This window comes from Helicoverpa zea, chromosome 2 (assembly GCF_022581195.2).
Source record: "Helicoverpa zea isolate HzStark_Cry1AcR chromosome 2, ilHelZeax1.1, whole genome shotgun sequence".
Classification (NCBI taxonomy): Eukaryota; Metazoa; Arthropoda; class Insecta; order Lepidoptera; family Noctuidae; genus Helicoverpa; species Helicoverpa zea.
Window position 1 is genome coordinate 5515505 of NC_061453.1, and position 25462 is coordinate 5540966.

General features: G+C 36.3%; 3 protein-coding genes across 3 annotated transcripts in view; all 3 read left to right on the plus strand.

Annotated features, from left to right (window-relative positions):
• LOC124639495 (beta-1,4-glucuronyltransferase 1-like) overlaps positions 1-7357 on the plus strand; it is a 52162-nt gene extending 44805 nt beyond the window's left edge. Inside the window, exons 3-7 of the mRNA XM_047176888.1 lie at positions 1331-1490; positions 2282-2590; positions 3228-3360; positions 3797-3930; positions 4009-7357. Coding sequence (XP_047032844.1) covers positions 1331-1490; positions 2282-2590; positions 3228-3360; positions 3797-3930; positions 4009-4206 — 934 coding nt within the window. The 3' untranslated portion in view covers positions 4207-7357. The remainder of the gene's footprint in view (positions 1-1330; positions 1491-2281; positions 2591-3227; positions 3361-3796; positions 3931-4008) is intronic.
• Positions 7358-15172: 7815 nt separating this feature from the next.
• On the plus strand, positions 15173-23506 carry LOC124642443 (protein obstructor-E-like). Its single transcript, XM_047180865.1, has 6 exons — positions 15173-15300; positions 17742-17923; positions 19449-19569; positions 20720-20914; positions 21272-21347; positions 22727-23506. The coding sequence occupies exons 1-6, from the start codon at positions 15258-15260 to the stop codon at positions 22962-22964; spliced, it is 855 nt and encodes a 284-aa protein (XP_047036821.1). The 5' UTR covers positions 15173-15257; the 3' UTR covers positions 22965-23506.
• Positions 23507-23593: 87 nt separating this feature from the next.
• Positions 23594-25447, plus strand: LOC124642450 (protein obstructor-E-like). Its single transcript, XM_047180878.1, has 6 exons — positions 23594-23720; positions 23895-24010; positions 24222-24342; positions 24590-24790; positions 24998-25073; positions 25214-25447. Exons 1-6 carry the CDS (start codon positions 23678-23680, stop codon positions 25368-25370), a joined length of 714 nt encoding a protein of 237 aa, XP_047036834.1. The 5' UTR covers positions 23594-23677; the 3' UTR covers positions 25371-25447.
• The last annotated feature ends 15 nt before the right edge of the window (positions 25448-25462 follow it).

Sequence of the window (25462 nt, forward strand, 5' to 3'; positions counted from 1 at the left end):
ATCTGATTTTTACTAATAATAAAACTTTATTTATCGGCTACAGAATAATGTAACTTTTTGGTCAATCAAAATACGGTTTCATTTTAATAAAATTTATTTTTCAAAAACTGGTTGACATACGTCATTTTAGCTGTTCCATAAATTAGTGCCATAGTAGCGTATCCCACCCTTACGTTTTTTTGGCAGGAAGAAAAATTACGGAAGCTTACGAAACAAGGACAGTAACGGTACTTTACGTTTATTTGGCACGAAACAAACTAAGCCTACATAATCAAACTTTCTGCGCTATTAACGTATGGCAAGATACGTTATTTAAGCGATTACATTGAAGGCATATTTTGGTGTCTTATTCGCTCTGTAAATCGAGTTACGATCGTTGTGCTCGTAATTTTTTTGAGAAAATAATGTCAAGATTGTTGTAAGCAGAAACACTTCATTTTGGCAATAAACAAATATCTTTTTTTATATACGTTATTGTTGTATTAAGCAATCAACACACTACATCGATCCAGTTTTTTGGCACATAAAAATATGGGGATTAAATAAACGAATGGTGAAAAAATTTTTTTTTTGTATTTTTGCCCTTACGCTACTCTAGTTCTTAACCCACGAATTAGTGTTTGAGTTAAACAGAGAAATAACGTTTGAGCAATCTTTTATGAAATTATGTTTTGTCGACCATATAAATCAAACTATAGCGTATAAGTACTCCTAGTTAATCTTAGGCACATAAGGTGAAGTTTATATAATCAGTTAGTCGTTCAATAAACGTCAAACCAAGAACACACATATCATTTTGCCGCTCCATCTGTCGACCACACACCCACATACACCCTTATCGTCTTAGCAAAAAACCTATGGTCCTTTGGTCTATCTATATATCTATATTCATTTAAAAGAAATAAAATTATGTCAATTACCTTTTTTTTTTTTTTGTTGTCGCTGGGCTAAAAATGCTATTACGCATCCCCTTCCCGTCGGGGGACGGGAGAGGGGTATGTGGGACTCCCCGGTAAAGACGTTCCCGGTATACCCACTAAAAAGGCCCAGCGGCACTCCGACCTCGCCTGAGTGGAGGGGGTCTGGGAATCTATGGCGTCCAGTCCCCCACCGGCGATTGCCCGCCTCACGGCAGGCCCCTCATTCGTCCCCCCAGTGGGGAGGGGTCCTTATACCGGCCGGAGCACAGGGGGTGATCCTTGTGATGCAGGCGGTGGCGCCCCCGCGCCTGTCGCCCGCTGATCACCCCCCAGGGCGGATGGGGACCTACAATTATCTGCTTCTGTGTTCAAAGGTCATGTATTTAAATAAGTTCTTTCTTTACCCACAGATGGATGGCACCAGTGAGCTTGGCGATCCACGCGCCCGGCTCCGACATGATGCCCACCGTGAACAGCATCAGGTACCTGCGCGACTGTGTGGGCAATGACCTGATCCTGCAATACGTCACCTTTCATATCTTCTTCTCTAACAAGCACATACCATCCACCGTAAGTATGACTCAGAAGAGTTAAGAAATCTCTATTCAGGGACTCGATTCTGCTAAGTTTAATGTGACAATTGGATGACAATTGAATCTCAATAGCAGTTTTAACCTAAGCGAGCTTTCTGCTACTAATATAAGATCAATCGTAATCCAATGACATTTCATTAGTTTGCCATTTGGTTTATAGGGTAGTCTGCCCTACAATCATATTGCAATACAATGATTCATAATTGAATCACAGAAAAGGGTAAACACGTTTATATAAAAGAAAAAAAAAGCGGAATGCCACATACGCTTCAATCGTAATTGAGTCGTGATTGAATCTTAGTTGGATATCAACCGTATGTTGCTTGCAGTACAGTGTGGTCCAACGCTATCGCAACGGAAGTATGTAATAAGTACAAATTATTGTTGGCCTATCAGTAACTAATTTGTATTATCAATTCGGGATATCCCTTTATTTAACAATGGAATATGACGTCACAGTCATTCATAGTCAACTCGCAAATCGATGGAGTCGCGATTCTGTTATAAAGCTATCAAAACTTCTCGTCGCCCCACGTTAGCTATACGTACATAGATAGATAGGTATTATTTACATGTATGTAGTCAGTTAAGGTCATCGACCGCTCCTGGCACAATTCCGGAACATAACAATACCACTGTCTGGCAGTAAGCCAGGTAGGGATATTTGATTCAGTTCCTCTTTTGACCACTTTTAGCCAAAGATATACCCACTGAAAATAATAAAAATTTTTTTTAGATCAGAAAGTAATGTGTATTCTATTTTTCCAGATCCCAGTTCCAGAAGATTTTTTGAAGACATCTTACAACTGCAGTGAGCCACCACCGTACGTCGTCAACTCTTCTTCAACTTACAAACAACAGAAGAATCTTCTGTACCCAATAAACGTGGGCAGAAACATTGCCAGAGGTTCTGCACTCACACACTTCGTACTGCCATCAGACATAGAACTATATCCAAGTCCAGATTTGGTACCAAAGTTCCTGAACATGATCGCAAGAAACGAGGCACCACTGAGCACTTCCAGTAAACCTAGAGTCTTCCCAATAAGCATCTTTGAAATTGCTAAGAACCAAAATGTAAGTATCAATGTCCTAGCTTACTCGTTCCCAATCTTGTAAGCATTTCTCCATGAATCAGAATCAACTATGTTTTGTGTTGATTAAAAGAGTAGTAAGCAATCGTTTTTTGTTATTTGTTTTCCATTTATCAAGTGTTGTAGTGTCTGCGTCTGCGAAAATAACGTTTTGGAGGACATGAATGATTATATCGGTTCCTAGAACCAGCATTTACATTATAATATTTGGAGTAAATGGAATGCAAGCCACAGGCCACTTCTCATACTTGACAAACTCCTTATCTTTACTACAGACGTACATGAAGCAAAATGCTAATCTCGGACACTTCAGCGTTTTTAAAGCAATTTAGTCTTGCCATTGCCTTACCGTAGTAAGTTTAACGGTTTGTTAATTTGACAAAAACATGCATTGAAATGTAAATCTTGTCTTTTATCTTAAGTACTCATCTCTAAAACCAATAAGACTTATTTAAATTCAGAGCGTTTTGCCGTTTACATACAATTACGGTTTGCAAAATAATTATGAGAACCTATGCCTGTTTGAGGCCTACGTATTTTTATTTTAAACATATTGACAGAGATAAGGATTATATTTAAACTTTATGCAGGTGCTATATTTTTATTCTTACATTTTACAGGCACCAACGACCAAGTCGGAACTACAAGTAATGTTGCGTAACAAGACTGCAATCCCCTTCCACAAATACGTGTGTCCCACGTGCCACAACATTCCGCACGGCAAGGAGTGGATGACGACTCTGGAAGGCAACCGTAAGTATCTCTAAATATAACTCATAACTCAAAGCAATCCTAGTTACGGTATTTATATAATTTGCATTGTACTCTTACACTTGACTTTTTATTGGCAAAAGTTCGCGAGACGAACTGTGATGCAGCGGCAATTAATCTAAGTGCTGTTACTGTCGTGACCTATTTATGCCGTCTGTAGCATGGCGTGGCCGTCGTATGGGGCATTCTAATTGCGTATTATGGTTCAACGACCGCGCCTTACCCGCCGTTCCCAGACGACCGGCTTCAACTTCTTACGCCAATTTGCAAAATCGCAAACTTTCCGATTCAGGAATGCGTCAATGGCAAATTACGTAACTTATATTAACCTTATTGCAATTTCACCTGAACTCATTACTGACTGGATATCAATTTCCTATTTTGCATCAATATGCAGCAATCGTGTTTGATGTTGCAGAGATGGAAGTGTTCCACGTTGGCAAGAGGCAGGGAAAGTTCGTGCACTGGGAGCCAATTTTCATCGGAACCAATCAAGATCCGTTTTATGATGAGAGGTTGAGTTGGGAAGGAAAGCAAGATAAGATGACACAGGTAATAAACAATTTCCTTTAAAACCAACTGCAAACGAACCCAAAAATCAAGTTGTTAATGATAAATATTGTATTCCAGGGCTACGTCCTCTGTGTCAAAGACTACGAGTTTATGATCCTCAACAACGCTTTCTTGGTCCACAAGCCAGGCATCAAATATTACACGAAAAACGTCAAGAGGGACAAGATCGGTTCACGACAATCTGCCTACGTTAGAAATGTCATCCATCCTGAACTAAAGAAACTGTACGGAGTAAAATCAGGTTGCGTGCTGTGACACCAATCACGAATCAAGATATTGAAAGTGATCAATCGTAGTACACCTTAGAGGTACAAAATAGATTCCAAGGCTATTCCAAACGCTAGGCAAACTAATAGAAGCTTACAGGGTTCAATTTTCCGCCTGATTTTGGAAAATGTTTAAATGGAATTGTCTCCTAATGAAACATATCAATACGAACAAAAATATAAATGCAAAGTAACTTTGGTTAAGATTTATACGCACACTTATTTATAAATAATGTGAATATGTATAACGAAGCTAGAAACGTACTGACTACTGTCCCAGGCGTCCTGATTTACAATGCATAGGATGCATTTAAAAAGTCACGCTTCGAGGCCTTAATCGTTTAACATTAGGAACTGATGTTCTTATGTTAGAAACATTATACACGTCCGTTATGTCTAAGTCAATGTATGGTGTATATTTAAAATTTCTTAAATTTTCTGTGTGGATATTATGTCACTATTATTTGAAATACCAAATAGGTAAGATAAAGTTGTGAGTAACATCGAAAAAGGATCTACCTACAGATACGTGCAAAAATATGGATACCTGAAGCTTTTTAATTAAAATTTAGCATGTAAAATGCAAGTTACACCAGTAGCTTTGCATAGAGGTGTAACAGGCCCTAAGTAAATTAAGTTAGTAACCGACCCATCAATCACTTTAGGTGACATATTTTTGCACGTAAATATTTTAAACAAATGCAACCCGGTCTTAGAGTTCGCTACAGACAAAGCTAAAAATAGTTATAAAGAACATGTTTCGGTTTATGTAAATATTTTGCTTATGAGTTAACATTTGGTGCGTTAGCTCTAATTTTTAAGTTGTTAGCACACTGTGGTGTTAGACGATATTCTTACTACGTTTTGTTTGTCTTCTGCTTATATTTGTAGCTTCGTCAATGGTGTGCTGCATGCCTTAATATGTATGTAACAGAGTACTTGACTCGTGATATTTAAGTGCTTTTTTACAGGCAGTCGCTATCGGATCTAAATGATCGTAACAGATTAGTCAATCCCGAATTTTCCTGGTACCTATCCAATAAACGAAAACAAACGAATATGATAGCGTTATTAAAAAGAAAGAGCTTCAAATGTGTGATTCCAATTTTAACACTATGTCTTAATGACTTAAGTTTGAATTTGTATATAAACTGTATCTCATTATACATACTCGTATATTGTAATGCACGTGTACGTCTTGTAATGTTTGTATTTATTTCTACTCATTCTGAAATGCATTTTTAGTCTGTACTTGAGTAGGTGTATTCGCTAGCGGTAAAGTATTTGTAGAATTTTATGATAATTATATTATCGTCTATGTACATAATCGGTTAAGTTATATAGTTAGAGTTTCTTTGGTTAAATTTATTTGTGATTTTATTTTTAGTTAATCATAAAATCACAAACAAATTGGCACGGAACTTAAGTTGCACTATTCTCGCTAGTAAAATCATTTGATTGCGCTTTCACACAGCGGATTTTTCATACGGAAAAACGTTGTTAGGCGTAATAAGTAGATATAAAAACATAATTTTATTTTTATAAGCAATTTATTTTACAACATAAACTCAGACATCGCAAAAAGCAACAGTGCATTGTTTAAAATAAACTTTTCAAAAAAGTAAAGAAAGCTAAATTGGCCCGTGGGTACACATTTAAGACGCGTTTATAACATGAAATTACCTACTTTAGCGGTTCCTATATTTATTGACTAATATTACCAGTTTGGACCCAGAAGAACACCATTTTTTTTATTCCTGCGTGCATCTATGGTGTAGTTTTTTTTATTGTCTTGATAATATGCCCATTTTTTTGCATCATTGGAACCAGTTCGATTTCACCCATTGTATTTAAAACCCATACTTTTAACTTTAGGGGTTAAACCAATGTCTTGGTAGAATTTTTGTTTAAAACTAGGCACGGCTGCTTTTTAGAACTTCCTTATTAAACAAACCAGTAACTCGAAAACGGACCAAAAATCACGACCCATTCGATTACTGAATCAACCAGGCATTATGTATATTATGAAATGAATTTAAAAAAAGTCAATTTAAATACAGCCTGCTTAGTATATAATATGCCTAAAGCTGGGTACTCACTTAGCAGTGTAGCACGTAACGTATCAGATACGGTATCAAGTGAGTACGTAGGCACGAGCCCGCTGCGAGCCGCTCGCGCGTGGAGTGACCTGTAAGCTCGCAGTGACCCGCCGAGTGGCGGTTTCACTGCGAACACAAAGGCGACTCGCTGTGTGCTCGTGAGGACTGTGGACGAGCCGTACCCACTTGCAGGTTGATACCGTATCTGATACGTTACGTGCTACACTTCTAAGTGAGTACCCAGCTCAATATTACATGAAACTCCGATGAGTATCGGCCTTATTATGGTAACTTTAGTATTTAGTAACTATTGTAATTTAAAAAATATATAAAAGTCCTAAGCTCACCACGTTCGATATTTATTTTTAGGATTATTAATAAGTTTAATTGTTACTTAGAATTCCTTAGTTTTATTATGGAAAGAATTTTCGCTTCAAGCTATTATTCCAAGGTATTAGCAAAGTTGGTTACGTTTGTCCATATGTAAACTGGTTGAAATGGATACCTATTTTTTTGTTACAACCAGTTTCCATACTTCTATTAAAATCTAGTATTAAGACTGGAAAAAGTGGAACAAGAAAACTATATATAGAGAGAGTAGGATAAGTCCATAGAAGTAAAGAAACGAATTGATATCCTCTCCATGCCTGCCGGATGATATTTTCCTAAACAGCTGGACTAGATGTGGCAATACAGCCTTTAAGTGTGTCCTTTAAAAGATAAAGTATTTTATTATAGTATTAATTTATTTCTGAACATCGCAAAGTTTATTTTTATACAGCTGCTAGATTTTATTAGTTTTAAATTTATCTTTTAGATTGTAATGGGTCCCGGTTATGGTAAACGCATGTGGTGAGCTTTCGATAAGGCTAAGTGCCTCTAGTTTGTAAGCCCAACATATAGTCTTTTAAATGTGATCATTTATAAAATATTTATCAATGTATAATCTAAATACTACGTTTTGTAATGTTTTCGTAAGAATCTACATTAATGTAATCGGCCCGAAAATCGATGTAATACAATAAAAATTCTTACATTTCAGTTTTAAATCTTTTATTTGTTATAACCAAAAATGCTTCTTAATCATAGTCACTTATTCACAAGCTAATGACGTCGTAACGTCCTCGGATACCAGTGGATAATAGACATATCAATAATCTATCTAATGACTGAATCTGAAAAGTAAGACCTACCAAAGTGCATTCTTACATACAACATAAAACTAATAAAACAAAAGGAAGAGAAGTAGATAAACTTAAATCACAGCATTATCTTTTAGAATTCTATAACAACCGTCCTTAAAAACGGTTGAATTTCCAAAATTCATAATCGTCTGTAATATTTGATCTTTTCTGAGCAAAATTTGAAAAGGCATCAATGCTCAAATTCATCTTCTATCATCAACACGGCATAATATCTTGAAAGGGAAACATTACCAGTCAAGAAAAGAAATAAAACTTTGGACGGACATGTAAGTTGAACTTCACTAAGACTTCAGATTTCTCAAGTTTTATTAAAGAACGAACACCAAAACTAAACTCCATACCATGAGTAAATAACTCAAGTCAGAAGTCCCACAGCACGAACGCTTACGTCCATAGAAAGGCCCCGGACCAGCGGGGTAGTGGCTATCGGGAGGTCTACTCGAGTCTCTGAACCTGTCATACTCATCAAACGTGGGTATGCGACTCTGCGGGGTCTCCTCAACTGGTGGAGGCTCTGGCTGCTGTTGCTGTACTGGTTCTTCAGGAGTCGGTTGCTCGGGCTCTGGTGCCTGTTCTACAGGCTTACTTTCCTCAGCCGCTTGATCTCCTCCTCCTCTCTCGTCTGTAGTTGTATACCACATCGAATAACGAATATCTGCGTCTTGTATCATTTGAATACCAGATGACATTATCCAGTCAGGGTCAATAGAAGAACTTGTGGGAAAAGCAGTCAACCATGGCATGTGTCTTCTGTCGATATTAGTACAGAGCCTAAGCCAATGAAACGAGTTGCGGTACAAAATAATTATAATAACTGCAAGGGATATCTGCAGCGTACGCTGTCCTGGTGACATTTTGATGTCTTTTTTTTAATGTCAAAATCGTATCAAAAAGTTTTGAATACTTTTTACTTAGTCACTCTTTTTTCTTCCTTCGTCTTAATTCATTGCCCTCTTTTTTAGGATCACCAATTTCTTTAAGTAACTTCTATCACATTACCATTTATAAGTTTTCATAAACCAGCACAAACGAGCAACACACAACGCAAAACCATCCTGAACTGATATTTCTACTACACGATTTCAACATTTCTCTCCAACTACGACCAGGAAAGAAATTATGATGTGGCTGAGTATCCTCAGACGAGTCGTCGTCTTGATTGGAGTCCGAACTGTCGTCCGAGCCTCCTGAATCTCCACCGCCGTTACCATTCTCACTTAAACACACTGGATAGTGCATGCTAGTATCTTCTAAGATCTGCGCCTGAACAAGAGGAGGTGTGATAGCATCAGGATTGAAAGTCGAGCTAGCTGGGTAATCCAACACACACGGCAGATGCACAGTACTGTTGACGTTTCTTCGGAGTCGCATGTTGAACAAATGGTAGGAATTCCGGTAAAATATTATTATGATTATCGCGAGGGAAATCTGAATTGTTTGTTGAGCTGTCATTTTGATGACATTATGTTTCTTTTAGTCATAGCAGCTCCTTTCAGTAGTCTCAAAGTATCAACAAGAAGTTTAGGATAGAAGTCACTATACCCATTATATACTTACCGGTGATCATCGTAGTTAAAGCCACTTCTAACTATACGTTTTCAAACTCAGTTTTACCGTACGGACACGTTACCCACCGGTGAAGGTTGGTACATCTGAATGACCGTCAAATTAGACCAGGTTGACGAATCCTGGCTTACCTCGAGGCGACTATAAATTAATGCTAATTGTCCTTTCATAGAAATTGTGTAAATCCTTATATTATTTTGTGGTTTTGAAAGGCAAATTATTTCATTATATTTATATTATTTCAAAACTTAACCATTTTCATTGTGATTGTTTGGGAAATCAGGTTATATTTGCTCATACAAGTTTTAAGTCCAAAAATAAACATTTTTGAATATATCAACAACGGTGAAATCCCAAATTACGCTAACATTCCAGACGTGTGTCGCGGTGAATACAAATGGGGTAGCGGACAGAAGTGTGGTGACCACAAGGACATAGTAGCACAGGACAGACTAATTACTCATTCAACATAGGTAATAGCCTGAAATAAATGTCGATTCAAGTTTTTATTATTTCTTATAGTATATTGGAAAACTGTATCTGATGAGTTAGTCTGGCTTTTCTAATATATCGAACTACTCTCGAAGATCACAAACTCATTTCATATTTTAAATCTACTCACAATGTTTGGCTTACCGTGCTCCCTGACTCTATATAACCTAAAAATAAAACGATATTACCTAAAAAATAAAGGGTCTGATGATGAACCTTTCATTTGGTCACCCTACCAGACACGAGTCAGATAAGGAAGTTGATCCAGGTAAAAGGCACGTGAGGAGAATTGCGAACTCACTGCCACGGTTTTCCCGTATTTGGCGTAAAATTTATATATCCTTCAAGGCGAAGGAGTTCAGGCAAAAACGAACATTATAAGGGAAAACTTGACAGCACATCATGCGGCCTGAAAGATGATGAATGTGGAGTGTGGAGGAATGTGGACTGTCAAGCTATAAAACTATACATATTTGTAGTTATGTACTCACCTCTGCATTATCAATAAATGGATGCTCTCTTCTCAAACACGAAAGTATGACATCATAATGACCACACTAGGTATGTTTGAATTAGTTTAATGTTTGTAAAAAAACTTTTTAAATACAGAAATATTTATGTTACCTCCTACGCTAAATCTAAGTGTCAAAGGTGAACAATGCAATTTCGCTTTTATTTTATTTGGCTTTCCGAATTATAAAAGTGTATCCATGTAAACCTGATTTCTATAAGCACGTTTATTGACACCTGCTAATTTTCAAATTGTATTCACTATCACTATTTCAATAACGCCAGAATATCCTATTGGACACAATAATAATTTATAGCTATGTGGGCCAATATGACCTTGACATTAAAAAAAAAGAATATATTTCACTCGAGATCAAAAGGTTATCGAGTAATGACATTATAATATGGTGTTATAATTGCCTCTTAGAATAGAATGCGTGCGATTAAGCCTAAGATTTAATATTTTAATGCCTCCTTGACTTAATATTTATTCGTTCTAATACCAGATTAGCTTCCACTTCGCAGTCCAGTCAGATATTTAGTAATATTCATCTTCTTGATACAACTAGTGGACATTCTTTGGGCTTTGGATTGCATAGATATAAATCGCATAATTATTGGTAAGGCAAGAACTGTGTACAATTCATACCTGAAAACCCAAACTAGAGGTGACGAAATTGACTCCCTATTTCTCAAGAAAATTCAACCAACCAAATAATCAAGGTACTTACCTAGTTGGGAAGAACAAGGAAGATTATAATGAAAAAACAAAGTTCAGGTATTCTATTTAAAGCACGGTTTAAAACATCGCAGGGAGATCTTAGCAAGATCAAGCTATTCTTCAATTCCTAGACTTAAACATGTACAGAGGACTAACCGGTTCATAAAATAGAATCAACTTTGTTGTTGTCGCATCATGAGTGTAGAAAAATAACAGGGTTTATTAACATAATTATGAATCTAAATGAAGACACATCATCTAAAAACGTGTTGCGTACTGATGATTCCATTTATTGTTACTTACTTACAAAAGCTGCGCACATAAGGTACGTTTTCAAAGCGAATGTAATTTTTATGCTCTCCAAACCATTCTTTTTGAATTGATTTCTTCATGAAGTTGGCGACCTCTGAAAATGTCCGTAGAGACTAGATACTCTCAACAGGTCATGGTTCACTTTGAGGTCCAGACACTATAATTCCAAGTTTAAGTACCTATAGTTTTAGGCACATACTTAATTGAAGGTTTATTACCACTAGAAACATATAAATAGTACGTATGTACGTTTAAAAAATATTGATGTATTTATAAGTACCTGTGTTTGATCGACATTTTGCGGTTCCAGATGTTTTCCTTATGGTTATAGAAGGGTCTTAAGTATTGCAATCGATATGTATCAATTAACAAACGCGGAAGAAGCCTTGTTATACATTAATTATATATAAAAGATTGCATCCCTTTCTAAAACGGTATGTCGGTCTGTCTAACAAATGTTAAAGTTCAAACACATAATCTTGTAACAGACATGATTATAGAACATGAGCTATGAATCAATTGTACATGTTATTATACATTTGTAAATATTCATATACAAGTTAATACTTACCACCAGCATTCTCACAGTATCTGAAAGTTTCAGAGATCAATATTTGATCGTATCTAATACTATCTCTTACAGTTGCTTTATTAGCTAGAAAAAGAAATTGGTGATTAAAAAGTTCAGTGTTTTTAAAAACCCCTAAGTTTGCAACAGTTTACTTTATAAGCTTCCACTTTTTTTTCGGGAGGGGGAAATCCTCATGGACTTCCTCCGCCTGGGGAGAGGCGGAGGGGTGTGCCGGACTACTACCGGCTAAAACCCCCCTGTGTCCTCCTTGCACGTGGGCGCGGGGCCGCGGGAATCGAAATTCTTCCGCAGCCCCACACTGGTGCTGGCCCAAGCTTCCACTTGACTCCAAGTTAGCATCCTTAGGCAACCAGTCTCTAGCTCTCTAGCTAGTATATTTTAATTTAAATAAATAAGATCGTTAACGAGCCTGCGATAACTCTGCCTATTTTTATTGCGATATTTATGCTGTAACATAATTGAAATTTATGATAGCAGTAATACTAACAAGTTATTTATTACTACGTATAATTGCTGCCATCAAGACCGCATTTGCCTAGCTTTAAGTATTCCATTTTACATACTATTCAGAACTTTAGACTCTTAAGAAATCATTCCTTGTCAGGCCTTATTATAGTTCGGCCATTCAGAGAATGCGTTCCTGACACGTCGCGATTGAACTGACGACGTAACTTTGCAATGGCGTTGCAGTTACGATAAAAATATTTTTGCTGGTTTTTTACCGTTTTAACAATTGAGGAGCATTAAAACAACATTATTATATCAATAATCAATGAATGTTATAATTTTGTGCCAAACTGAGTGTCAAATAACTTGGTAAACAATATTTTTCTAAATCTATACTGCGCTATTACAAGGTTATGTCAGCGGTTTATATTTTGTAGTGCTGTGCTAAAAATAACAGGCAAGTATCGTAATCTGTTCTTATACAGTTATAATATAAAATAATACGTTTTGATTTTCTTTTTAAGAATTGGAAAATAATGGACTATAAGACTTAATTATAACTTTTATGAAATATAAAAATAAAACTATGACCAAACCGCATTTTTATACTTAGATTAAAAATGGTAACCCCAAATGGCGTTATGGGCCGCCATTTTGTGACGCTAAAACAGTCGTCCGTTGTCGTTTCGTGCGCATAGACCACGTTTTTCAAGTGTTTTCGATCTGTTTTTATTTGATTACCCGGCTTTTGTTAGACCGAGATATCAGGATTGATTCTGTTATTGATAATAATATAATTATACATGTAGGCGAAGATGATGATGAAGACACCACCTCCTCAAGCAAATCGGAGTCTGATTAATATTCTGTTCGCACATTCAATTCAATGTACTTGTAACAAAGAATAAATAAAACAATTTTATTATATGAATATTACCTTTTTTTGGTTTCCACTTAAATAACTAAAATATAAAACAAATGATTCCGCCAATTTAAAACGAAAATAATCTTAAAATAATGCGGCGGTTCATTTTGAAGGAACGGTAACGAACTCAGTGTTATGTTGTGCCCATCACTAGTCGTGACTAACTGATAGGTGTCAGGAACGCATTCTCTGAACGGCCGAAGTATAAGAAGTCGCATAAAAAGTGACGGACACATCGGGAGTAGATATGCATTTTGAAATCGTAAAACATATATTTTTAGAACACGCACGATTTCCTTTATTTTTATCTTTTCTGACATATCAGGCCTCAACAGCTCTTTGTTTTTGACTTTGATCAGGAGCCATCCTATACGGATGAAAACTCCGTAACATGTTTTTCGGGCTAACAATCGATATTTTACATAATACGTAATATAAGGTAGTACGAAAGCAAGAGTATAGGGGGAATACCAAGGGAGTTCATAGAAATAATACATACGGAAAAACATAATGGGAATACATGAGGGAGACGCAAGAGCGAGCGCATCAGCACGACAAAAAATCCGCTATTATGAAAGCGACGCAAGCTTAACATTTACCTAAACAGATTATTTACTCGGACGTTATATGGTTTAAATGGCAATGCTCCATACTTCATATCAAATCAGAATATAAATTCGTAATTTATAATTCCGCAGTTCCCAGGACCTTCACTGAATGCGACTCATCTATGGCCTTTGGTTAGTGACGTAACACATTTTTTTAATAACGTGTTTAACATTTCAATGTATAGAATGACCATATTCTTGTAGAATGGCATCTGATGCGAGCTCTATATCTTTGTCACGCGAAGTTCCGTTTCTACACATAAATGGGTATACTTCTGCAATGCTGGTTGAAGAATCACACATTTTGCATCCTAGTGACAATTTTTTTTTTTTCGAAAACGATTTTATTTGATTGTTTTTCTTCTAGATAATAAAGTACTTCTTAAGACAGTGCCCCCAACTGCGATTGTTTAACTTGTTTCTTTAATTTCAGATCGCTTATTGAGATGTTGTTTTTTCAAATTCTACCATTTTTTTAATTTACGTGACGGACGTGAATACATAACGTTTTTGGATCCCAAATAAAATTGTTGAATCAAGTAATTACGTAAATATCCAATGCAATACTCAGCACTACTACGCCTCTACTAACAATAAAATATCTACAAGAGTAGGACACACAGGATAATCCTAAAATACCTCTTCAGAAAACAAATGAATTGACTTTCTAACTGCATGTGGTAATTGTACCTAGGTCAAATTAAGCTCCGCATTTAAAAATACCTACAACTGCAATTTACGATGCGTCTATAAATAGATAAATTGCGGAAGATAATATATGGATAAAGTATTTGTATGAAATTCGGTCGTTTATATAACAGTTGATAAAAGGGCAACACACAGTGAAAGGTTAGCCTAACATTATGTAAAGTGAGTAATGTATTTCGTCAATCATCAATATACTAACGAGATGCGTAAGTCTGCAAAATATTTCTGGTAGATGACCTTCGAAAAAAAAAAAAATATCATGGAGTCAGTCTTTATAGAGAAAGAAAAACATTAAAATACATTATTAATATACAGAAGCACTAATTCAATCTAATAAAATTGCTGAACCAATTTGAAAACTTTCCCTGTTGGGAAGGCTTATCCTGAGTAACATAGGTTCTACTTTATCCGGGTACGGGAAGAAATTCTTCCGGGACGGGATGAATCCGCTGGGAAACGACTAGTCTTTTCCTAAAATGAGAACATTATTACCTGTATTCTCATCAATCCTATTAAATACGAACCCCCTTCATATCTTCTTCACTTCATCTGTTTATTTAAATATTTTCACACCTGCAATTTTTCTTCCAAGTCATTTTTCCTAAAATCAGATTCAGAAGTTATTTAACTAATTGAATAATTCGCTAACATCTAATAGGATGATGACTGATCCATAAAGTATGGTCACAGGTGGAAACCTGTCTGACTTCTAGCAATTGTACCATCGTCTGATCTGATGTAATGCGAAGATGAGACCGGGTTTCAACAGCGGCCGGTGTGTCCCCAAGGTCGACCGTTGTCCATTCAATACCTGTGGTCGACGCGTGCGCACCGCAGTACGGGGTAGCATACAGCATGGATAAGACTTTGATAGTGTTGGCGTGCCTTTTCGGCTTCGGTAAGTACTTACTAAATTTTTTTTAATTTAACGTCATTTTCATTTTATGGCGACAGAAAAAAAATCCTCACGTAGTCATATACCTATATAAAGATAAATTTAAATTGCAATTAATTCTGTAAAATATCCACCTAATTAATGTATAATTTTAATACAAACGCACGTTTTAGTGCAAGGTCCAAGTATAAACTCCCAATCACAAAGTCAAATGAGCTCGTTTTCAAATAAAATTAATTATTTAATTAAGCACATCGTACGAAACACGTGTCCCATTAAAACACCATAGGATTAGCCACATTACTAAGGTTCTAAACGGGTTTTAAATTAATTAACGTAATTATTTCACCGGCTAATTATGTGCCGGCTTAACAATGGCTGAGATTAAAATGTAAACAATTGTTTCATGCTCTTAACTACTTAAGTAATTGATCAATTAAAAAAACGGTTTGTATTGTAGAATACACAATAGTACTATGTGAGGAAGACTTTTCAAATTATTCGTACCTAATATACAGTAGGTACCTGACCATTTTTTTGGCAATTAAATTGATCAGGTAGGTAACCTGTTTTTATTTAGCGTCTACTATTTTTATTATTCTAGGCTTATTTACATATAAGTAGAAATATCTTGAATCTTATTTTAGCTTTGTGATACGTTACACACTCCGGTCATACTTCGGTCACCTTTGCGTAGTTGAATTATTTTCTTTTATTATTTGGTTATTGTATTTTTCCATTAAACATGTTCAATAATAGAATGATAAACTAAACGCTATTTGGTATTGGTACAACTGGTTTGCCAGATTAAGCACATTAATCTGCAAGCAGCTTACTTTCGAATGGAGCTTTTCCACAAGAGAAATAATAAAAAAGCTTAAATTATTTTTATTTAATTCATAAGGCTAATTTTATTTTAGAAATGAAACAAATGAATATTATTTCAATACTTACTTTAAATAATATACATACATTCAACTTTTCTAAAATATTCTCCATGTGTCAATAGTTCACCCGGTCAAGCGTTACCTAATTCAGTGGCTCTTAGCACAGAACCTTAGACATGTTATTCGTAAAACTAACAGCTTGTTATGCAGTCTGCAGTATTTCGACATTTTTCGCATAAACATTTCCATGGAAAATTGTCTATTTCATCACAATGGCACGTATGTTGTAAACTGGCTAATTTTTATATCATCTTCGTAAACTTGAATCAGTACCTGATCATTAAAGATTTTAAAATAGAATGCACCTGTGGCTTTTGAATATATTATGTCTGAAGGTTAGAAGATCTCCTTAATAAACCTTAAATAATAATTTCGTAACTTGTGTTTATCTGATCCCCAAAATTGGTATTGAAAAAATATTATTCAAAAATAGCTACCTACTGCCTAATAATTTATAGCTTTATGGATATATCATTCATCAACTTCAAAGTTAACTACCTGGTCGCAACTTCTATAAACTATAATATCCTATTCAAGAGAATTTACGCCTTTTATTTTGTAATCTTTGCAGTTATGCTCATGAAATCATCAAAACACCAAATATTGCAGAAGTTTAAATATGTATTTTGCAATGTGTAGGCTCCGGCGTGTGACACACACGAAAACCTTAAAGCGAATAAGCTGTGATAAAGAACTCTCACGAAAACGAATAAATCAATAACATGAGAAGTTCTGAGAAACTCTAAGTATGGTGGAGCCAAAAGTAATCGTAAAAGACGAGGAAAACCAACTTCTAAAGTGGTGTATTGGTTCACAAGTGTTCCAGCATTGAGCAAAATAAAAAAGTCCTAGGTACCTATGTTTAGTGTTTTTACAGTTGATTGCATTTTTAGGGAAATTCTCATTCCATGAATGACTAATAAACATAGGTAAAACGTAAGTCTTGAAATTTTTGGATATGATTTGGTGAATAACCATATGATGTAAGGCTTGACATACATGAAACGATGTGTCAGCCTTGTTGCTTTCACACAATTTTACTATCTCCGGATTCAATATGGGCGTTGGTCTTCCGAATTCTTCTGAAAATTATTTTGTTAACAATGCCCCTGTTTTGCGTATCTATTAGTTTTTTGACCTGTTGAAAATACTTACAAATTCAATTTTTGTAAACTGACTTCTTTTCTAGAAATTGAAACTCATTTGAAGATTCTTATTATATTTTAAAATCAAGACATTCCTCTTCAATGTGTCTCATACAAGCTAACATTTCGGTAAATGCTACAGTTATTATCCAAATTACCATAAATAACGCGACACTCCCGATGAGTTCATTTTCATAATAATCATTCATATAAGCCTTTGACTCGCCCAGTTTCTTAGCTTGGGTTTTTCCTTGCCATACAATATCAAACAAAAAGGTTTCTATACCACAATACACTTACTGACTAATCTTCTTTTTTCATTGACCAAAATATCTTTTTCTATTTCCATCAGCCGTGGCTCAGTTCGGAAGCTTCGGAGCCAACGTTGGTGCTTACAACAGAAACCAGAACCAACAAGTTCAGCAGAACAGGCAGTTCCAGGAGGCCCCCAGGGTAGCTTCACCTGGAGCCTGCAGGGAACTGAACGAGAGATACCCCGTGCCCGGCAGCTGCGATAAATATGTTGAATGCATTGTAAGTAACCTCACTCTAAAACCCCTTACAATCGAAACATATACCTTTCTAAGTATATCTTGGACATCAATGGCTGATCAAAGGCAAAGGAAAACATCTTTTGGGAAAACTCTTATATAAAGTCTGAAATAACCAACCCGCATTGACCAATCCGCATTGACCAAGCGTGATGACTAACGAGGCCTATGCCCAACAGTGGGACGATAAAACGGCTGATTATAATGCGTTCCTAGCAAGGCTCGCTTATCAATCCAAGTCACACCAATTTCCGTTAACACAAAACATCTCCGCTAAAATTATTCACCCACGGTCGCGTATGTGGGAAAGTGTTGACACAGACTGGGATCTTACTTTTAAAATAGGTCGTGACTACATTAAAGTCTGCGAATACTACAAAGGCACTGACATAAGCTCCATTCTTTTGTGTGTAATCATGCGTCTCCGCTCATGAATAATTCGCTTAATAATCACAGATTCTGGTAATAAAGTTCGCGTTATTTGCTAAACGTGATGTGAATGTGAGATTAGTAGTGGGATATCTCAGCGATTATTATTGTTACTACACGGATATTGTAATTAAATTATCAAAAGATTATTCTTAAAAACGTGTTAGTCATAACTCAAAAATTCTCTAAGTTATACGAATTCACAAAAAACAAAAATGTTTTTATAACGTAATCCACACCTTCTAGTAGGTACAAAATGATTAAGATAAATAGGTGTATAAAGATTGAACGATCCCTCTCGATTGACGATACCTCTTTATGCATCAGAAGTTTAAAAATAAAGAAGCGACTCCATAAACTCGAAAATGTTTTAGATACCTTGACTTTTCTGGACTAGATTTCGAAGCTAATGTGATGAGACCTTAAAATAATGTACAGAATTTAAATAATCACATCACATATTAATATAAATCAAGTTTACGGAAATTGTGACATCGTTTGGAACACCTTTATGGCCATAGACTGCGCATCTGACCCATGACATTACACTTCTAGGCGGATGACTTCGTAGTTAGTACAAATATTATGTCCACTAGGTCAAGTAAATGCTTCGGTACATCAACATCCTCTTGCGCTGTAATTGTGACCGCATTATTACCTAGTTACTTATTGTAAAGCTTAGTTATTATTATTTACAAAAAACCTTATTCAAGACCTGCTATAATTATGCAGGGATCAATTGGTCTAAGTTCACGTTCCTACCCTTGATGTGATCTTCGATAAATGTTCAGGTATCTGTTTATTGTGTATAGGTATTCATCTGTTAAAGCTTTGGTCTCGGCGTTTATTAATAGATCTTTAAATCAAATATGATATTAACTATTTAGTAATCTGTGATATTGTTGCACATGTGCAGAAGTGTTTTGTTCATAACTTTATAACTGTTGTAAAGTCAACTTCGGACAATCAATGCATTCTCTACAATATCTCAATAGATACTTGACACCTTTGCTTATTCTGTGATGTAACATGAACTACTATTATTATAATGTATATCATGTTGCCTTTTTTGTTCATAGAACGGAACAGCGGAGGAAAAGTTGTGCCCCGATGGACTTCGTTTCAACCCCAACGTGAACTTCAACGGGTACCCTTGCCAGTACCCCAATGAAGTGGCCTGTCTCGAACGATCTGCTTTGCGTGAGTAGCATTCTTAAACATATTTTGTATTCGCCAGTCACTGGTACTCAAACTGAAGCAGGTTTCTGAGGAGTGGTTGTGTATTCAATTGAAATATCTTAATAAATAGTAGGTAGAGAAAAAATATAATGATCAGAATTCGTAAGAATATCTAATCGAACAAAATGCATCCCAAGTATGATTTTGCCTTCATCCTGGCATAAAGGAAGATCGTGCAAACTTAGGGTTTAATGTGCTATTGACGTATATGTATACGTCTGAAATGACTTAGCGAAAGAAAGCGTTCGATTTATTACTCTGTGAAGGAAAATCTTCAGTCGACTGTGCAACCGAATAAGCACACTCGTCAACTTTGCCAGAATTTTACCTATATTGTGTATAGTTTGAGCATCGCAGTTCACTTTATCCAAAAACCGATCTTATTCGTCTTGCCGCTTTGCAGATTTAAGATTAAATACAGAAATATTTTAAATTCTATTTCTGATACTTGGAACGCAGATGGAATATAAAATAATGAGTAATACTAAGGCTTAATAAAACATGTCTGGAATAAGACCAAGTCGAAATGTTGATCTGTTTTGACTCTATAAGCTACTTAATTATTTATAAAAATAATAATTAGTAGCTTATAGATTTAGCTCATAGAAGTAGCTCATTAATAATAGTGATATATATAAGTAATAAAATAATCTTTTACTTATTTTAGTAGGTCTACTCAGACTCGGGTTGTCCTTTTGACATTTGCAAGTAATAAAATCAAACCTGTAATCAAATAAATTATGGCCAAAAACTAATAAAATTTAGGTCATCTTCACGTTTTCGGCATCTTGGTTAACCGGTTGCCAATAAAAAATCCTAAGAACAGCTCATCGCGAGTGGTTTTTGACACAAAACAAAAGAAGAAACTTAAATTTTCGTTCATAGTTTTATATTAGGTACTACAATATTTTAGGTATTCGTAGAAGCATCGTAAATATTAATAAAAATCAAACTATAAACAAAAATAAACAAAGAATACACGACTGGTCATCATCACACAGGACATTCCCATGGTGACATTGACATACCGATAATGTGCACATATGAAAATCACCTTTTCCCAACTACGTTGGAAAATTGTCATGTGACAATCATTACTATTTAATTGCAGAGCCTGCCCAACCAACTGAGCAGTGCGAACACCAGTTCGGTTACTACAAGCTCGGAGACTCTCGCAACTGTAGCTACTTCAGGAACTGTGTCAATGGAGTCGGCTACGATCTGAAGTGCCCCGAGGGTCTGGCCTGGAGCTCAGCTTCTTACCGCTGCGAGTGGCCTGATGAGGTCGAAGACTGTGACGCTGAAGGTACAATTCTCCTTTGCAATCTCTGAACGATTTCTGCAGTTCACTACATTGATTTTATATGTTCCTTTTAAAATATGATTCATCATCCCAAAAAAATTGTAGGTGTATCAAATTCTTGCTCCTAATTTATAATATATTACACCTTATTGGCACATACTGTATCCACGCAAGTTAACATGTGATGAGCAAATGCCCTATTGTGCAAGAATTTAACGACTACATGAAAGTTGTGTCGTAAAGTTACTACCAAAGAGATAAACACTACTAACGATCATAAATGTGACGTCTTGACAATCGCCTCTTATTTCCAACGCAGACTTCTAAATGTTAATATGTAATGTATTTCGATATTTTCAGCTTTCCTTGGCTTCCGCTGCCCAGCCGTCCCAGAATCAAAGGAACTCGGCCCTCCGGCTGGCTTCAGATTCTACAGGTATTACAAAACACGTGCAATACTTCATTAATGTACTTACGATTATTATTAAAGTGATAGATATCGAAATACCGAGAACTGGTTAGTTAATAGGCGACCGGTCAGTCGGTGTCAGCGCGTACCTAAATGTCAGCAGATGAGCGGTGACCTTGCTTACATAACCTCGTCATTAGAAATACCAGCGGTTTGCCAACGTCCTTCCAAGATGTATGATAATATGGTACATCACACATTCTTGTCGTGCCACTTTTAACAAGTCTACACAAACCTCTTATTTTATTTCTGCTTATTGGGACATGGAGATTTTTCTGACAATGTGACCTCGACGACGGAGTGTCAAAAATTGAATGACAAAAATAGATTTTGGTGATGCATCGTCATAGCGTAAAAATATGTTGGTCGTAAACATGATTAACATTCGAATGCATCTTCCGTGAAACGAATCGAAGTGCAAGGTTATTTAAATTTGTTTAGAATTCAGATACTATAATATCTGCATCAAATCGTAATTAAAAATGGTCCTTATGCTTCTAAATTTTGATTGAACCACTTTGCATAAATATTAACAAACCAGTTTAATAATCTTTTTATGTCTTTTGTCTTTTGTCATTTTAATTGCGTATCTGATGCAAGGTTTTTTTATCAAAACGATCATTCATTCATCATTCTGGGTAATGTTTTCCTTAAAAAGACCATCTTCAGCTTCTGTTTAATTTGAGGGAAGTCTTTATATAGAGATTTATACAATTAAGTTATTTTGAGATTACGGAAACTTTGCAAGAAAGTGATTCCGAAGTGAGGATGGCGTCAGGCTGGTCGTAAAACTTTACCAGACGGCAGAACCTTTGCAACATGAGTCATAAAAGCGGTCACCCTAAAATGTATCTAGCGGATACAGGATACGACGAGAGATCACTTAAAATGTGCTGACCAGAGACACATCTATCGAGTTTAGGCGACTTCTATATTATCGTGGCTTTTTTGTACTTTGTTAGGAGTTTGAAATATCGCAACCAGATATAACACAAATGACAATGAATGCCACGTCATATAAAAATGCGCTATGAGCTAGGGCTACAATGATGTTGATGAAAATAATGCTACAGTTATACTTTCTAAAATTCATTACTTTTTTATATCTATTTACTCACTCGTAACTCTCAACATATTTTTTTTTTTAAAGCCAGAAAACGAAATCTGCAAACGTATTCAAGGCTACTTATTTAATAATCAGATAAAATTGCTTGATAAAGGCTTGTTGTACCGTGTAATATTCCCAGATGCATTCAATATTAGCAACCATTTTATAGTTGGTTCATCTAACTAGGCTAAGCTTGACCGTATTACAGGCAGCGTTCTAACAATATTTCATATTACAGGGCTGACAACGACTGCCAGAAATACTTCCTCTGCATCGGTACCAAGCCACGTGTGCTGTTCTGTGGTAAAAACACGGCCTATGATGAGCTCACCGGTACCTGCGTGTCTGCTGAAGAAGTGGCAGCATGTCCTTCCGAACTGAGGGCTGAAGCAGCCCGCGCCAGGGAAGAGGCCAAGCAACTCCTTGATAAGGAACTCGAGTTCAGCGCCAAATCCACAGACAAAAGACGATACTAAGCAAGCTAGGAAAACAAATAACCTCTCGAAACTATAGCATCATTTTGATCTTTGATGCTTTAGAGACTCTTAGAGCGGGTTGCATCAAATTTTCGGTCGAATAAGATGCCAAAATGTTTGCTTAACTGAAAATATGTTGGCGTTTTCATTTCAGAAACTTGTTAGCATATTAATATTTTAAACTTGATGCAACCAGCTGTATGCTAGTTTCGTAATTAGTTCTAGTCTAAAGAAAACAATTGAGTTACCGCAGCATCTGTGTTATGAAGTCATAGAGTATGCAAATATGTTTTAACATATGTTTTTTTGTTTGTAACTTTTTATACATCCACCCGTTCTGTTTTATCAGGCTTTGTGTTATAGTAACCAGTAAGATCTAGGATAAGATTAATGTCATAAGGATTTTCTGTTATATAAGTTTCACAACATCAGAATCACCATCTTGTATTTTAAACATACTTTTGTACCGATACCAAAAATTATGGTATCAATAGATAAGATGTAAAAGAATATCTTGTTACAATAAAGTGAAATATCCAAGACTTGAAACGTGTTTTTAATCACCACGACGAAACCACAGCAATGCAACTTTTCACCATTAATGAAAGTCAATTAGTATCATTGATGAGTTATTTTAGTATAAAAAGTTATTGGTACAGAGTTGGGACATCATTCAGGAGTTTGTTATTCAAGGAACGACTTGAACAAACAACATGTTCACCTACGTGTGTTTCGCTTTGGTGTTCGTTGCTGCCTGTAAGTAAAACCGTATTTCCTTTTCTATTTTTTCCCATACCAAACAAATCTTTCTCTTTTAATTACAATTTTGTTCTAAACTCGGTAGAGTTTATTTCTCAAAAGGTGATATTGCATAGATCCTTACGTTAAAGGGCAATATTAAACTTTTTTCAATGGTGTTGCATTGTTTAGGCAACGCTCAGGCCGCCACCGACGCGCCTGTAGGAGCCACCCGGAGCTCCATCTGTAAGCAGCGGAACGCCTACTACAAAGTGGACACTAGCTGTGACTCCTATGTAGAGTGCACTGTAAGTATACTGCATTACCTGTATTTCGAAGACTATCCATAAGTGGAAAATAAATATCCTATTGGAGAAGCCTTAAAATTGGTCGATGCTTCACATTTCATCTCACAAACTTATTAGAAATATGTAACATTCCCATACTACATACACCTAATGCATGTTTGCCCTTTATTGCGAACATTGCGACCGATTCTAAAGAAAACTATTTGTACAGGAATTCGTTGCCAACGAAATGTTGTGCCCAGACGGTCTGCACTTCAACCCTGAAGCTAAGTGGCCCAGCTACCCTTGCGGATACCCCATGGACGTGCCCTGCCAGGGACGTGGCTCTGCTCGTAAGTAATGCAGGAAGACTTAATTTAGACCCAAAAGCAACAAACTGCAGATATCAAAAATCATTATTGAACGACAAAACTACTCTTTAATGTTGAAAAAAACTGATTAATAATTTCTTTATTCAAGGATCTCGTAGTGGATTGCACACAGTTGACTTGCACGGGACTTAACCAAAGATTTTCTCTAGATGTTCTCAGTAGTTTCATGCAAAAAGGTTTACATTTGTATAATTTCCTTGTTCTCTAGAGCCTGCCCAGCCGACCGCTGACTGCCCACACCAATACGGCTACTTCCCATCCCCCGTCGCCACCGCTGACAACTGTGGCCAATACCGCATGTGTGTGGCCGGTAAGGCCATCGAGATGGTCTGCCCCACTGGCCTGGCCTTCAATCCCGACACCGGCCGTTGCGACTGGCCCGACCTAGTCGCCTCATGCAAAACTGAAGGTAAAAATACCGTAAATATTGTATATTATAGATATAGATAAATACATAAGACTTTTTTACATCCCGTGCAAGTTGAAGAAACTGTTTAGGGATCACGATGCAGCAGGTATATAAAATTTCATTGTTCTCATTTGCTTGTTTGTGTTATTTCGTTACTCCAATTTTTATACCGTTTCATTTTAATTAATAGTTTTGTCCTCATTTTAGACTTCCTCGGATTCTCTTGCCCTGCTGCCCCCACTGACGCTGACGGCAACCCTCTCGACCTTGTCTTCAACTACAAGTAAGATATTATCACAGCCTTTTTTCTGATCTCATAAATGGGCTTTAGCTACCAAAATGGCTAGTTTTAAGCTTGTTTCATCTCGTACTTCTCTTATTCTTCTACTCTGACTTCTGTACTAATTCTTTTTTTGTTTGCAGATACCAAGGCAACTGCTTCTACTTCTTCTCGTGCGAGAAGGGCCGCGCTCGTCTGTTGTCCTGTGACAATGGTCTCGCCTTCGACCCCGCCTCGGGCCGCTGCGTAGACGCTGAGTTTGTCAACTGCGACGTTCAACCTACAGCTCGAGCTAGTTAAGCTGTTACATTCGGTCTTAATCTTTACTTGATTCCTATGTATCATTGAATTCTTTAATAAATATTTTATGTCTAAAATTATCGTACGATTTT